We start from the raw sequence: 15321 nt of genomic DNA, 5'->3' as shown, positions 1-15321 counted from the left end.
TCCGTTCTGTTCATTAGTCGATGGGGCAAATACATTTCCTGTGGTTTAGCAAATTAGACACTTAGTAAGTAATGCTTAGTGGCTGCTCAGTTTAGCTTGTTGGTTACAGCAATGTGCAAAATTGTGTCATGGCTTAATTCTTTGTCAGTCGCTGGGAAATTCCCATACCTGAGTGAGTTATAAGGAGAGGTTGGATAGGCTGGGGCATTTTCCCTGGAACATAGGACACTGAGGGGTGACCTGACAGAGATATATAAAATCATGAGAGGCACAGACAAGGTAGATAGCTGGTTTTTCCCCATGGTAGGGGAGTCTAAAACTCAAGGGCAGAGGTTTAAGGTGGGAGGCTAGAAATACAGAAGGGTCCAGAGGGGCAATTATTTCATACAGAGGGCAGGGAGTGTCTGGAACAGGTTGCCAGAGGTGCTGCAAGTACAATTTCATTGGCAAGTGACATCACAGGAGGGCTGTGATTTGATTGGCTAATAGGGGGGGTCTGCTAAATTTGAATCTGTGTTTAAGTGAATCCAGCTTATTTCTTGGTGATGACTCGCATGAGCAGGGATACAAAAACAGTTAAAAATTTAAAATAAACAAATTAAAAACTAATTAATTAAAATAAGGATGGAGAGCCAGGTAATGTGTTGTTTCTGCATGTTGTGGACCCCATTGTGGTTCCCAGTGACCATGCCTGTCGTAATGTGGGTTGGTTGCTGGCAGAACGCCCGTTCAGAATCGATGAGCAGGAGTCTGAGCTTCAAACACTGCCGCACATTGTGGGGCGAACAGTTCCCTGGACGCTGTGTTTCAGGAAACAGTCACACCCCTTGGACGAACTCACTCTAATTCAGCCAGTGGTCAGGAACAGCAGGTTACAGTGTGAGTGAGGCAGGTTGTGGAATCCAGGAGGTAGAGCTGCAGGAGCCTCAGCCCCCGTCCTTGTCCAACAGGTTCAAGAGTCAAGAGTTTTGCTCCCTGAATGGGGACTGCAGGGAGGATGAGCCGACTGACCGCAGCACTGTGATGCAGGGAGCCATTCAAGTGGGGAAAGAGAACAGACACGTTGTTGTGATTGTGTATATAATAGTTAGAGGCATAGACAATGTTCAGGACCAAGAGTCTCAAACGTTGTCTCCCCTGCCAGGTACTCTGGTTTGGGATACCTCCTCTGGGTTGCAGAGGAATTTGGGATGGGAGGGTAAAGGTCCAGTGGTCGTGATCCATGTAGGTACCAACGACAGATAAACCTGGGACAGAGATTCTGCTAAGGGAGTATGAACAGCTAGGAGCTAAATTAGAAAGCAGAACCATAAAAGGTAATAGTCTCCAGATTCATACCCAAGCCACAAGCTAATTGGCACAGGGTCAATAAGATTAAGCAGATAAACATATGAGTCAAAGATTGGTGTGGGAGAAATTGGTTTGAATTCATGGGACATTAGCATCAGGTAGTGGGGAAGAAGGGACCTGTTCCGATGGGACGGTCTTCATCCGAATCGTGCTGGGACCAGAATTCTAGCAAATTGCATCCCAATGCTCAGGTGGGATTTCAATATACAGATGGATTGGGAAAGTCAGGTTGGTGGCGGATTGCAAGAAATGGAATTTGCGGAATGTCTACAAGATGGTTTTCTGGAGCAGTTTGTGGTGGTGCCCTCTAGGGAACAGACAATTCTGGATTTAATGTTGTGCAATGACGCAGACCTAATAAGGGAGCTTAAGGTGAAGGAACCTTTAGGAGGCAATGATCATTGTATGATTTAATTTACTCTGCAATTTGAGAGGGAGAAAATAGATTCCGAGGTAACGATATTACAGCTGAATAAAGGCAACTACAGAGGTATGAGGGAGGAGCTGGGTAGAATTGACTGGGAGAGGGGCTGAGCAGGAAAAAGTGGAACAGCAATGGCAGGGGTTTCTGGGAGTAATTCAGGAGACACAGCAGAGATTCATCCCGAGGAAAGAGAAGCGTAGTACAGGGAGGATGAGGCAACCGTGGCTGACCAGGGAAGTCAGGGATAGCATCAAAGCAAAAGAGAAGCAGATAATGTGGTGAAAGGGCAGTGGGAAACCAGGCGATTGGGAAGCTTACAAAGACCAACAGAAGGCAACAACAAAAAAAGAATAAAGGAGGGAGAAGATAAAATATAATGGTAAGGTAGCCAGTAATATAAAGGAAGACTAAGAGTTTCTTCAGATATATAAAAGAGCAAGAGAGAGACAAGAGTGGGTACTGGGCAGCTGGAAATCTGGCGCTGGAGAGATAGTAGTGGGGAACAAGAAAATGGCTGAGGAACTGAATAATTACTTCACATCTGTCTTCGCAGTGGAAGACATGAGTAATATCCCAAAATTCAAGAGAGTGAGGGGGCAGAGCTGAGTATTCTGTGCTAGATAAACAGAATGGTCAGAAGGTGGATAAATCATCTGGACCAGATGGACTACACCCCACAGTTCAAGGGAGATAGCTAAAGAGATAGCAGAGGTGTTAATGGTAATCTTTCAGGAATTTCTAGAATCAGAGATGGTTCCAAAGGACTGAAAAACCATTAACAAGACACCCCTGTTTAAAAAGGGAGTAAGGCAAAAGAAGGAAAGTTACAGACCTAATAGCCTAACCTCAGTCTTGGGCAAGATCCTGGACTCCATTGTGAAGGATGAGATTTCTGAATACTTGGAAGTGTACGGTAAAATAGGGCAGAGTCAGCATGGTTTCACCAAGGGGACATCACGCCTGACAAATCTATTAGAATTCTTTGAGGAAGTAACAGCAGGTTGGACCAAGGAGAGTCAATGAATGTTAACGAACTGGACTTCAAGAAGGCCTTTGACAAGGAGGCTACTGAGTAAGATAAGGGTCAATGGTGTCAGAGGCAAGGTGCTAACATGGATAGAAGCTTCTTTACTCTCCTCTTTCTGTGAGACAGAGATAAAAGGGTCTTTCTCAGGATGGCAGCCAGTGAGAAGTGGTGTTCCACAAGGCTCAGTGTTGGGACCATAACTTTTCACTTTATACATTAATGATTGAGATGAAGGAACAAGGACGTTCTGGTTAACTTTACAGATGATACAAAGCTAGGTAGAGGGACATATAGCACTGAGGAGATGGGGAGACTGCAGAAGGATTTGGACAGGTTAGGAGAGTGGGCAAAAATGTGGCAGATGGAGTACAACATGGGCAAGTGCAAAGTCATGCACCCTGGTGGGAAGAATAGAGGCACGGACTATTGTCTAAATGGGCAGAAAATTCAAAAAACTGAAGTGCCAAGAGACTTGGGAGTTGTAATCCAGATTGTCTCAATGTAACCTTGCAGGTTGAGTCAGTAGTTAGGAAGGCAAATGCAATGGTGGCATTTATTTTGAGAGGACTTGAATACAAAAGCAGGAAAATGCTTCTGAGGCTCTTTAGGCTCTGGTCAGACCACATTTGGAATATTGTGGGCAGTTTTGGGCACCTTATCTCAGGAAAGATGCACTGGCCATGGAGTGTTTTCAGAGGAGGTTCCCAGGAATGAAAAGCTTAACATATGAGGAATGTTTGAGGACTCTGGGTCTATGTTCGATGGAGTTTAGAAGGATGAGGTGGATCCAATTGAAACGTACAGAATACTGAATGGCCTGGACAGAGTGGATGTTGGGAATATGATTCCATTAGTAGGAGAGACTAGGACCCAAGGACACAGCCTTAGAGTAAAGGGAAAGACCTTTTAGAATGGAGATAAGGAGAAACTTCTTCAGCCAGAGACTGGTGAATCTATGGAATTCATTGCCATGGAAGGCTGTGGAGGCCAGGTCATTGAGTATATTAGAGACGGAAAGGATAGTTTCTCGAGTATCAAGGGTTGCAGGGAGCAAGTGGGAGAATGGGGTTGAGAAACATATTGGCTGTGATTGAATGACAGAGCAGACTCAATGATCTGAATGACTTATTTCTGCTCCCATGTCTTACGTCATCATCATTTAAGAAAGTTAAAAATCACAACACCAGGTTATAGTATAACAGGTTAATTTGGAAGTATTAGCATTCAGGGTGCTGGTCCTTCCGCCAAAAGGTAGTACTCCCAAATAAACCTGTTGGACTATAATCTGGCATTGAGAGATTTTTAACTTTGCCCATCCAAGTCCAACACTGGCAACCCCGCATTATGTAAGAAACATTTAGACAGGAGCATGGATGGGATAGGTATGGAAGGATATGGACCCATCGCAGGCAAATAGGACTAGTTTAAATCATGAAAACTGGACGGCATGTGCAAGTTAGGTTGAAGAACACGTTTCCATGACGATGTCTATGACTCTAAGTCACTCAGCGCTGGAGTATTATGCAACTTACTGAAAGCACATCTCAAATTAGGAGGCATCTAACAGTTTAGCACCGCTATGTGAAACCCAAACCAGTTTCCTCATATATGCAGGAGTCAAGCGACAGAATGACACCAGAGCTTGAAAGGTTAAATTTCCAAGACTGGGTGCTTAACCGAGGCCCACATTCTCTTGAATTTAGACGATCGAGAGTAATCCAGTTGAGGGTGTTAATTTATAAAAGGAACTTGACAGATTCTCTGATTCTGCACTATGTTCTCTGATGTGGGAATTCAGAACATGGGGAAACAATTTTCAAAATCAGAACCAGGCATCATCTGCAGTGAAACCTGGAGGCATTTCTCTACCCCTCAGCACCCCACATAAAGAAATAAAGGCTCCTACAGAAATCTGGATCTGCAACATGTACACCTTACCACCTTTCCTAAAACAAAAAGGTTATGGATGTTCTAGGTCAACTGAATTTTCAAAATGAAATGAAGAGATGTATTACTCTGTAAGGGTACTAAAGGATATGGAGCAAAGATGAGCAATTGAAGCGGAGATGCAGATCAGCCATTATTTTACAAAATGGTCAGAACAAATGAAGGAGTTGACTCATAAGAGTTTAGAAAGAGAATTATGTCAATGAAAAAATCACTGCCAGCACTTTCAACTGTTGCACAGTGGTTAGCGCTGCTGCCTCTTAGCGCAAAGGTCCTGGGTTCGATTCCGGCCTTGGGAGTAGACTTTGTACATTTTCCCTGCGTCTGGACTATGCGAGGAAACCCACACAAAGATGTGCAGGCTAGGTGAATTGACCATGCTAAATTGCTTGTTATAAGGAGGGACGTACAAGGAGGGATTGATTGGCCATGGGGGGTGGTGGATCTGGGTAGGAAGCTCTTAAGAGGGTCAGTGTGGACTCGATGGGCCGAATGGCTTGCTTCCACACTGTAGTGATTCTATGATTCTGTGAAATAGGTCAATAGCACCAGGGTAGCCGTCACTGATGAATAAAATTACAACACGTTAAAATAGAAACAATGAGACTCACCAGAGTACAATGCCATTATCAACAGCTTTAAACAAAGCATCTGTATTGGGATCCATAGGCAGCATGCTGTTACAATCTGGATCACTCTCCAAGGCTTTGTTTATCCAGTTAACAAATGCATACTTTTCTTCCTCTATTCATACAAGAGAAAAAAAGCAGATCAATACGAAATGATCACATTCTTCTCATGGTGCTAAACTAATTATTATCATCAAGGCCTAAGGATTCAATAATAACATCTATTTCATGAGAAAGCTGTGTGTTACACATACCCGAAAACTTTAAGCTGCTCAATAAAATTGAGTTCATTAATATGCTTAATTTTTACAAAATTCATTCACAGATGTGAACATAGCTGGCCAGGCCAGCCTTAATTGCCCATCCTGAAGAGGCCATTAACAGTCAACCACACTGCTGTAGGCCAGACCAGCTAAGAATGATAGGTATCTTACCTAAAAATGACAGTCCTAAATGTTCTTTCTGACAATTAACAATGGATTCATGGTCATCATTAGACTCTTCAGTTCCACCATCAGCCATGCCAAGATTCAAACCTGGGTCCCCAGAATATTAATGGTCTCTGCATTAATAGTCTAGCGATAATACCAGTAGGCCTTCAGGGAAGGGAGTACTTTCTTGTTTAACTAGGCACGGTGAGATAGATGGTGAAGGAATTGGACGTTTTCTCTGTTGACTTGAGAGAGAAGTCAGTAATAGACTAGGGTAACATCGCTGTCCACAGTTGGCATCACTGGTACTCAGTTTTGTATTCTTGTCAATTTGCCTTAACTGTAACTGAATGTTCCCCCTGCTCATGCAGGTTCCCATTATCAACAGCCCACCTCAGCTGCAAATTGAGGTGGTTCTGGCCTCCGGGCGGCAGCATTAGCAAATGAGTGATCGTTCAGTCTGACCTGGTTTCAAGCTTGTGGCAGCAACGTCCTGGTAACTGGCAAACCCAATGTCAGTCTGGGAAGCCAGATGTGGCATGCCGAGAATTTGGTTGTGCTCTTCCTAGAGCCAGGTAACTGAGAAGCCCCATTCAATCATGGACATTAGCCAAAGCAACAGCAATGCCACTGTGCTTTGTGCCTCACAGCATCATGTGGATGTAGCATCTCAAAATGGAGTTCTTCTCTACAGCATTGAGAATTTGGATTTTTGAAGTCAGGCACAGTCACAGCTGTTAGGCCATCATTGTGGAGGAGTGGCTTTGGATGGAGATGGTTACACAAGCAGCTGTAATGCACTGGGCCCACGCTGGGGTGAATGATAACATCTATTTATTTGCTGCTGATGGTCCTGAGGTGTGCCCCTAGTTAAATGGTGGCCGCCAACCTCAGTGGTGGGAGGTGTTGGGATTAATCTTGCAAGATTCAGGGAAAGCTCCGTTTGACTTCCATCATAGTAAGTATAAATCCTCTATTCCAGGAATGGTAGAGCTGGAGTTCCAGTGTCTTACTCCAGTGAGGCATACCAAGGTACAGCATGTAAAGAGAAGGCAAATGGGATACCATCATGAGAGGCACTTAAGAAAAAGTAAGGATGGGATGTTAAAAGGACATTGGTGAAACCCTATGTCAAGTACTGTGGACAGTTTTGGTCTCATTTAAGAAAGGGTATAAAATGTATTGGGGGCAGTTCAGAGGAAGTGCATTAAATTGTTGCCTTGAATTAACAGGTTATCTTTTGAGGAGAGGTTGGACAGACTGGGAGTTTCCACTGAAGGTCAGAAGAGTGAGGAGGAGTGGCTCGATTGAAGTGTGTAGGAACCCGAATGTATTGACAGACTGAATGTGAAAATATGTTTCTTCTCAGGAGTCGGTCCAGTTCTGGGGAACACTGTTTTGACCTTAGGAATCACCACCATAGGAAGGTGATGAGGAGATCTTTTTTTTCCCCTCAGAAGCCGGTGTGATTTTACAACACACTGCCTCATATGGTATTTGGTTGGGGGTGGGGGGTGTTGAGATGTTCATCATTAACTATTTTTAAGGCAAAAGTACATTTATTCTTTTCCCTAATAAAGAAAAGGCATACGTTTATCAGGGAAATGTGGAAATCAAAACAGACAGATCACCTAATGATTGTACTGAATAGGCTCACAAAGAACCAAATGGTGCATTTACTGCTCTTATTTTGTGTGTTCTTTAGCAGTACACTCCAATTCGTGCCACCCAGAAGGGCAGGAGCAGGGACATGCAATGATCACCTTTTAATTTTCCTCCATGTTACTCAAACCTGACTAGGGCAAAGACGCTGGAATTTCTCATCCCCCTGCCCCATGGGTGCACCTTCACCCCACAAACTGCAGCAGGTCAGCCAGGTCACCCATCACCAGCTTTGCAAAGGAATTTGGGGATATCAAGTGATGCTCACATCCCATGAATGAATAATTTTAAACAACACACCAGCCTGGATGGACAGGCCTGAACTGTCTTAGATTAAGTGTGTTTTGACACAGTCTGTTGCTTCACTGTTATTCAGCTTCCATATATATTGCAATATCTTGCCTTCTAACTCAAATAAACAACAGTAAGGGTTTAGCTACAAGAAAAGCTGCAGTTTATGTTCAAACAGATTTAGGAAAGGCAGGGTAGTTTATCTTCATTCCATCACTTGGTTGGATTTCAAACACAGTTGAGTGAGACAAAGAAATCATTTATATATATTGCGTGTCCATTTTCTTCTAGCACTGTAATTTTATAACAGTGCACAAGACTAACAAAGACAGAAGGCAAGGAGAAAACATAGAAACAGCTCAATAACTCACTGATCATTTAGACAGCAGCTGGTTGTTTTTAACTTTAGTGGTTACATTTCCTGCATATCTCAGAGATATACCATAAAGCTACCAGAGCTGAGGGACTTTAGTTCCTTAAAGAGACAAAAGATGTTGGGTTCTTCAATTCAATGTACAGCAGGTCAAGGAAAGATTCAAGAGTTGTGCAAAATCATGAAACAATTTGATACAAAAAGGAGGAAGAATGGTTTTCAAGAGAGGGGAGAATGACAATTGGCGTTAAGGTAATTTACAATAAGACACTGAGACAAGATGAGGAGAAAGATTTTCACAATGAGTGAGGATCTGGAGTGAGTATCCGAAAAAGATGGCAGCAGCAGATTCAAAAACAATGGTCAGAGTAATAGGATAGCTGCATCAAAGATTGGGCACAGAATGAATAAATAAATCACAGAACACCGGCTTACTTACTTTTGGAATTATTTTTTCTAAATATTTGGACAGGTCAACCATCACATATAAGTGAATAGGCAAAGAGCCAATCCAGGAATAGCCACTTCAATGCTGCCCTTTAAAAAGCCTGGTGTTGCACATGGAGTATTTGTCCTCATCACCTTCATTCCCAAAAAGACAAGTTTTCTTTTGGAATCATACAATTCTTGCGTATAGTTTTAACAGGGAGAACTGAAAGCTAAGTCTAAACTAAGCTTTTATCGAAATTAAATGTAGCAGAAAGAACGAGGAATAATAACCAAAATTCTTTAGGTTAACTAATGGTTATATTCCAGAAAGTTAGTTGAAGGATAAGACCGGAGCCAATACTTTGACAAGTTGATAATTCCGGGGCAGGTGGGGTTGATCACAGAGTTTCTGGCCCGGAGATAGCAACATCATCGGTGTACCACAAAACCCTTGTTGGATTGAGTGCCTCTTTAACAGCTGCTAATTAACGCCCCGTACCTGAACATATTTAAGCAACTGTTTACAATTAAGAGAGTGGGTCAATGCAATAGCATCATGCACTGAAATAAAACAAAGAACTTGCGGATGCTGAAAATCTGAAAAAAAGAAACAAATTGCTGGAGAAACTCAGCATCTGGAGAAAGAAAGCAGAGTTAACATTTCAAGTCAGGTGACCCTTTTTCAGAACTAGCAGCATGCACTTATCAATGTAACAGAGGGTAAAATAATACTAACTAAAATAAAGGTGATAAATAGGGAAAACAATGAGATTTGGAACAGGTCAAGTTATTCACATTTGTAAACACTTGCAAGAAAACATTTTTGATTCATTCCTAAGGTGTGGATTGCACAGAGAGAAAAAAGAACTCTAATCACATTTCACATGAATAGTGATGCAATGGAGTAGAGGATACCTGAATAAGAATGTTGGGTTCCTTCACTGGACTGAAGAGATGTTCCACCAATGGCACAGATCCCTTCTCTCCTATTGATGGCCAGTCTGAACGTTTTAGCAACATGACTATTTTTCAAATCTTGAACAATCTGTGAATCAAAGAGTTACATGAGCCTCTCATTGGCCTCACATCCACTTTAAAATATTTCATGTCATATGTACAATTATACTGTAACATGCCATTTAATATTAAAGTGTAATAATCAACAAATGTCAACGACAGGATATTTTCACCCACTTGGCTGACCTATGCTTAACGTAATAAGGTGATAGGCGAAACGATTCAGTGCCTGTTATTTTAATTCGCTTTAGTCAGCATCAAACTTCTGAACTGAAGGCTAAAGTCTTCCACATTTATCCAATCATTAATCAACTTGTCAGTAAAACCACTCTTTCACCGACTATCTCAATGACCACAAAGGCATGCACAACCTCAAGAGACAAAAGCCTTTCAAAGAGTTTTGTGGCTCTGATGATGATTCAACTGTGCACCCAAATCTCGAGCAGATGCGTGTAAATCCAACAGTAGAACAAACACACTTTGGAAGCATGTTTTCGTAAATATTACACAGCAATGGACGCACAACTGAAAAACATCTTAACTACAATAAAACAAACGTGAAGTGGACTGACATTTACATACTTCCTATTTCTAATGCATTTTGTGTGACTTCATCTTGGTCTGATGCATTAACCAAAGCATTCATGCACGTTAAAACAGCCTGTGTACATACAAGACTTGACAAAGAAAGCTTTGTGCTGAAATTAAAGGCGAGACGTATTTTAAATTTGTGCACCACCACATCAATGCGTTTTGAGTACCTGCAATGGCATCCACGTCCTTATTAAATCTGTTACAAGCAGAGAATGATAACTCACATGAATAGTGAAATAAAGCTTGGATATTAATGTGATGTTGAGTGCAATTTTCCCAGAATTCAGAGTCTTATTTCCGAAAATTCCAATGATATGTAAAAAAGAAAGTTGTGTGTTTCTTGATCCTTCAGTGGGGTATCTTCTTGTCGAATGGACCTGTTCATTCTAGAGCACATCTTTGTGGATCAGAAGGCAAACAAATTCATGCTCTCAACTACTCCACCCAATAGTTTACCCGACAGCTCAATATTTCTTCATTTCATTGAATCTAGCTCTGCTGAAAATCAAGACTCTGTGCACAGTTACCCATTTGACACACTTTTCCAACACTTCCAAACTATGGCACCCTTCCCTTTCCTCAACACCGAACCTTGACATCACCCCTTGACGGTTACTGAACTCAGGCTACCATTTTAAAACATTGTGCTGTCCTGCTTTGACCATCAATCTCAACTGGGAAATGTGGCAAGGAATGAATTTGATACTCACTACTCACTCCCAGAACAAAACTACTTATACACCACTCAGATTTTTGATAGAATTTGTGATGCGATTTTTTTCTTTAGAGGGTAGGAGATTGAGGGGGTCCTTTATAGAGGTGTAGAAGATCATGAGAGGCATGGATAGGGTGAATGCACTGTTTTTCTCAGGGTTGGGGAATTGAGGACTGGAGGGCATCAGTTTAAAGGTGAGAGGGGAAAGAACAAAAGGGTATCTGAGGGATTTTTTTTTACACAAAGGGTGGTACGCATATGGAATAAGCTGCAGGCGGAAGTGGTTGAGGTGGGTACATTAAAAACATTTAAAGGGCATTCAGACAAATACACGGATAGGAAAGGTTTTGATGGATATGGGCCAAGTGCAGGGAAATGGGGTTAGCGTGGAAAGACATTTTGGTCTGCACGGACCAGTTAGGACAAAGGGCCTGGCTCCATGCTGTAGGACTCTATGACAATGCTGGGCATACCCACTTTCTTTCCAATAAAATGTCATTTGCAAGAAAGTGTGCACTGCTAGAGTCATAGAGATGTACAGCACGGAAACAGACCCTTCAGTCCAACTCATCCATACCAACCAGATATAATAACCTAATCTAGTCCCATTTGCCAACACTTAGTCCATATCTCACTAAACCCTTCCTATTCCTACACCCATCTTGGTGCCTTTTAAATGCTATAATTGTACTAGCCTCCACCACTTTCTCTAGCAGCTCAGTCCATACTCACACCACTCTTCGTGAAAATGTTGCCCCTTGGGTCCCTTTTATATCTCTCCTACTCACCCTAAACCTATGCCCACTAGTTCTGGACTCCCCCACCCCAGGGAAAAGACTTGGTCTATTTATCCTATCCACGCCCCTCGTGATTTTACAAACCTCTATAACGCCACCCCTCAGCCTCCGATGCTAATTAAATGAGCAAACAAAGGCAAACACCATATTCTACCTGGATCAAGTTTAATGTAAGGTCAGGTCTATATAAAATTCTCATCTTCCAGTTATCAGATTGTGTTTTCCCTTTGGGTTAGTCATCCCAAGTCTCACATGACCTGGCACACTGTACATTATCCTGCTGTTACCACTCTCCCAGTCAGAGCTGATTGGTAGGATTGGACTTGTGGTGTTCCCGAAGGATATGTAACTGAGTTCCACTTTTAAACATGTTTTTCAATGACTTAAATGAAGGAATAAAAGAGAATAATTACGCCAAACCAGGGAGGCACAATAAGCCAAGTAAATAGGAAGGGAAAGTATCACAGGGACATTGGCAGGACAAGTGAGTGGGCAAAAACTGGCAAATTTGTTCAACATGGGAAATTGAGGAGTTACCCTGTAATGGAAACTAGCCATCTTTTTCAGCTTAAAAACTAGAAAATAGCTCACCCCTCATTAACTGCCTTATAGAGTTTATCATTCTAATGAACACAGATTTGCCTATTGACTTCTGGCACAGGAACTTCATTTTGGTGGCTGATGAGATAATTTCTAGCTCTGCACATCTCAAATGGCAACCACTGATTAGTCCACCGTGATCATGTCTGCAGCAACAGTTTTAAATTTATGACCTCATTAAAGGAAAGGCCGCTAGAATCCTCGGTAATTATTTTGAACAATCATCCGCCCCAGCTTTTCCGGACTAAGTTACTGAATATTTTTGAGCATATTTTCATGAGCTGCTTGTCGACTTTCATCCAACGTACAACTGATTCGGGGAGAAGGCAGTTTGTTATGGACTAGGCCAGACCACTCAAAACATTCTTAAGCAGGCAGCCCTACACCTAACTTTTCAATTTGTTTCGGTAAGTGTACAGTGAAAATTACCCAGACTAAGATAGCTAGGTTGACTACTAGATTTTAAAACAGACAAAAACTTTATTCACAAAATTAGACAATGAAACCCAAAGAACAGAATAAAGAACCCCTACAGAACTCAACCTATCCAGCTAGACTTAATTATGCTGTTCCAAATATACACAACAGTCCCAATAAGCAAACTCCTTTTAAAACCTAGTATAAGGAACACCTGCTTACAGGTTGAAGTTGAAGGGCAGAAAAGAGAGAGAGTTTCCACACAGCTCCCTTTTGAACCTCCAGCTGGTTCAAGACTGAACTAAAACTGCTCAGCTCAGCTAAACAGCTGACCACTCCCTTTTCCTTATACAGGTCGCTTCTAAAACATGACCACTTTGGCCTGAAGTCTCATCTGTTTACATATAAATAAAAGGCCTCTCAAAATCATTTTCACCTCTGTACCAAACCAGACTGATCAGAGCCCCACCCAGTTTATTGCCCCTCTGAAAAAATTCAAGGACACTGTCTCCTTGAGCCAAGGAACAGGTTTGAAAAAAAAAGGACCTTTGTGACAAGTTACCAACAGTGACTGCCTGAAAGCTTCACTGAAATATCAATATCAAAATTTCCTAAGAAAGTTCAGCAAAGTAGTGCAAACATAGTGGTACTCACTGATAAACCAGCTTTAGATCTGGCTTAGGAAGGGCTAACTAGGAATATAGAGTATGAAATAGCAGGAAACACTATTTTTCATATCACGTTCAAGGGAACTTCATGGGCGTATTCTAAGATGGAACATCTTTCCCTCTTTTTATCACTCGTCATCATTGTCAAGTCCAGGAGGGGGTCCTGTTACTTTGCTCTAATAATACATATAGGTTGAGGTGCTTGCTTTACTGCAGAAATTTCATTTTTGACTTCCAATTCAATTATCTCCTTTGCCTACTTAGGATCAAATTGCTTACATGGTTTTTTAACAAATCTATACTCTCGAGAAACCACTCAAGCTAATTTGTTCTTGAGCCATCTGGGAAGACACATCACTAAGAATTAGAAAGAAACTCTACTTTAAGACATTAATTGACATAGTCCCAGCAAATGGTGCCCCAAACTCCTCCTACAGTCACCATGGCAAGGAAATTGCCGAATTTCCTCCATTTCTAAGCCGATGCTGGCGTGTGAACCAGGATATGTTGGAATGAATGATGTAGATACAACATCTTCACTAGTCCTGATAGAGGCATGCTTCTAACTGAAAGCCAAAGACATTAAAACAAAATCATTTAGTTACAAGGTGCCTCCTAAGCTTCGAGAGCACTTCAGTTACGTACTTAAAAACTGGGAGAGCATCACGCCACCAGATCTTACTTTACGCTTAAACAGCAAATCGGGAGGCGATGGCCTACGTTAGAGACCCAGAGAATGTTCTGGAGGTCCGGGTTCGAGTCTTGCCACAGCAGATGGTGGAATTTGAATTCAATAAATATCTGGAATTAAAGAGTCTAAATGATGACCCATTGTCAATTGTTGGGGGAAAAAAACCCATCTAATATCCTTCAGGGAAGGAAACCACTGTCCTTAGCCGGTCTGGCCTACATGTGACCCTAGATCCACAGCAATGTGGTTGACTCTTAACTGGGCAGTTCAGGATGGACAATAAATACTACCTGGTCAGCAATGTCCTCATTCCATGAATAAAGAACAAACAAGAAAAGTTGTGAAAAAAATGCAACAAATACTTAAATGAGGTCTAAACTGATAATTAATATCTCCAATAAAAGTCACCTCAAGAGGGTTCCTCAACCTTTTAAGTATCTTGAGAAACATTTCATGAGGCATTCTGGGCTTAAATAACTTGAAAAGAAAACTCAAGGGCAGAATTCATGACAAAACAGTTGCTGCTGACTTAAACTCTTTAACCTTGAAGCTCCTGCTGGGAAACAGCAGTCATAATACAGGGAAACTTCCTACATCACCACAAATCCAGCAGAAGGGAAATTCGACCAACATGTTAAACTGTTTCAAAAGATTTACAAACTAGAACAGGAATGTGCCATCCCCCATCACCCCACCCGCAAGTCATACCCCTCCATTCAACAAGAAATGGCTGTTCTGTCTGTGACCAACACATCATCAGTTAGCTTACTTAGATTACTTAGATTAGGCTAGATTAGATTAGATTACCTACAGTGTGGAAAGAGGCCCTTTGGCCCAACAAGCCCACACCGACCCTCCGAAGAGAAACTAACCTAAATTTACCCCTGGGTAAAAACAATGACTGCAGATGCTGGAAACCAGATTCTGGATGAGTGGTGCTGGAAGAGCACAGCAGTTCAGGCAGCATCCGAGGAGCAGTAAAATCGATGAAGGGCTTTTCCTGATGAAGGGCTTTTGCCCAAAACGTCGATTTCACTGCTCCTCGGATGCTGCCTGAACTGCTGTGCTCTTCCAGCACCACTAATCCAGAATATATTTACCCCTGACTAATCCACCTAACACTATGGGCAATTTAGCATGGCCAATTCACCTAAGCTGCACATCTTTGGACTGTGGGAGGAAACTGGAGCACCCGGAGGAAACCCACACAGACATGGGGAGAATGTGCAAACTCCACACAGACAGTTGCCCGAGGCAGG

The 15321-nt window shown here is 42.1% G+C and overlaps 1 protein-coding gene across 4 annotated transcripts in view; it reads right to left on the bottom strand.

Annotated features, from left to right (window-relative positions):
* The window catches only part of LOC122557098 (plastin-3-like), a 115354-nt gene that overhangs the window by 39801 nt on the left and 60232 nt on the right, over window positions 1-15321 (bottom strand). For all 4 annotated transcript variants that reach the window (XM_043704396.2, XM_043704398.2, XM_087992204.1 and 1 more), the window contains exons 4-5: window positions 9479-9608; window positions 5360-5492 (exon numbers count right to left, since the gene is read on the bottom strand). In XM_043704396.2, the coding sequence (XP_043560331.1) occupies window positions 5360-5492; window positions 9479-9608 (263 nt within the window). The remainder of the gene's footprint in view (window positions 1-5359; window positions 5493-9478; window positions 9609-15321) is intronic.

The sequence above is a fragment of the Chiloscyllium plagiosum genome, unplaced genomic scaffold (genome assembly GCF_037043375.1).
Source record: "Chiloscyllium plagiosum isolate Xiang-an unplaced genomic scaffold, Cpla_swu_hap1 HiC_scaffold_11, whole genome shotgun sequence".
NCBI lineage: Eukaryota > Metazoa > Chordata > Chondrichthyes > Orectolobiformes > Hemiscylliidae > Chiloscyllium > Chiloscyllium plagiosum.
The sequence above is the reverse complement of the archived record's forward strand: the minus strand, read 5'-3'. Positions and strand labels throughout refer to the sequence as shown.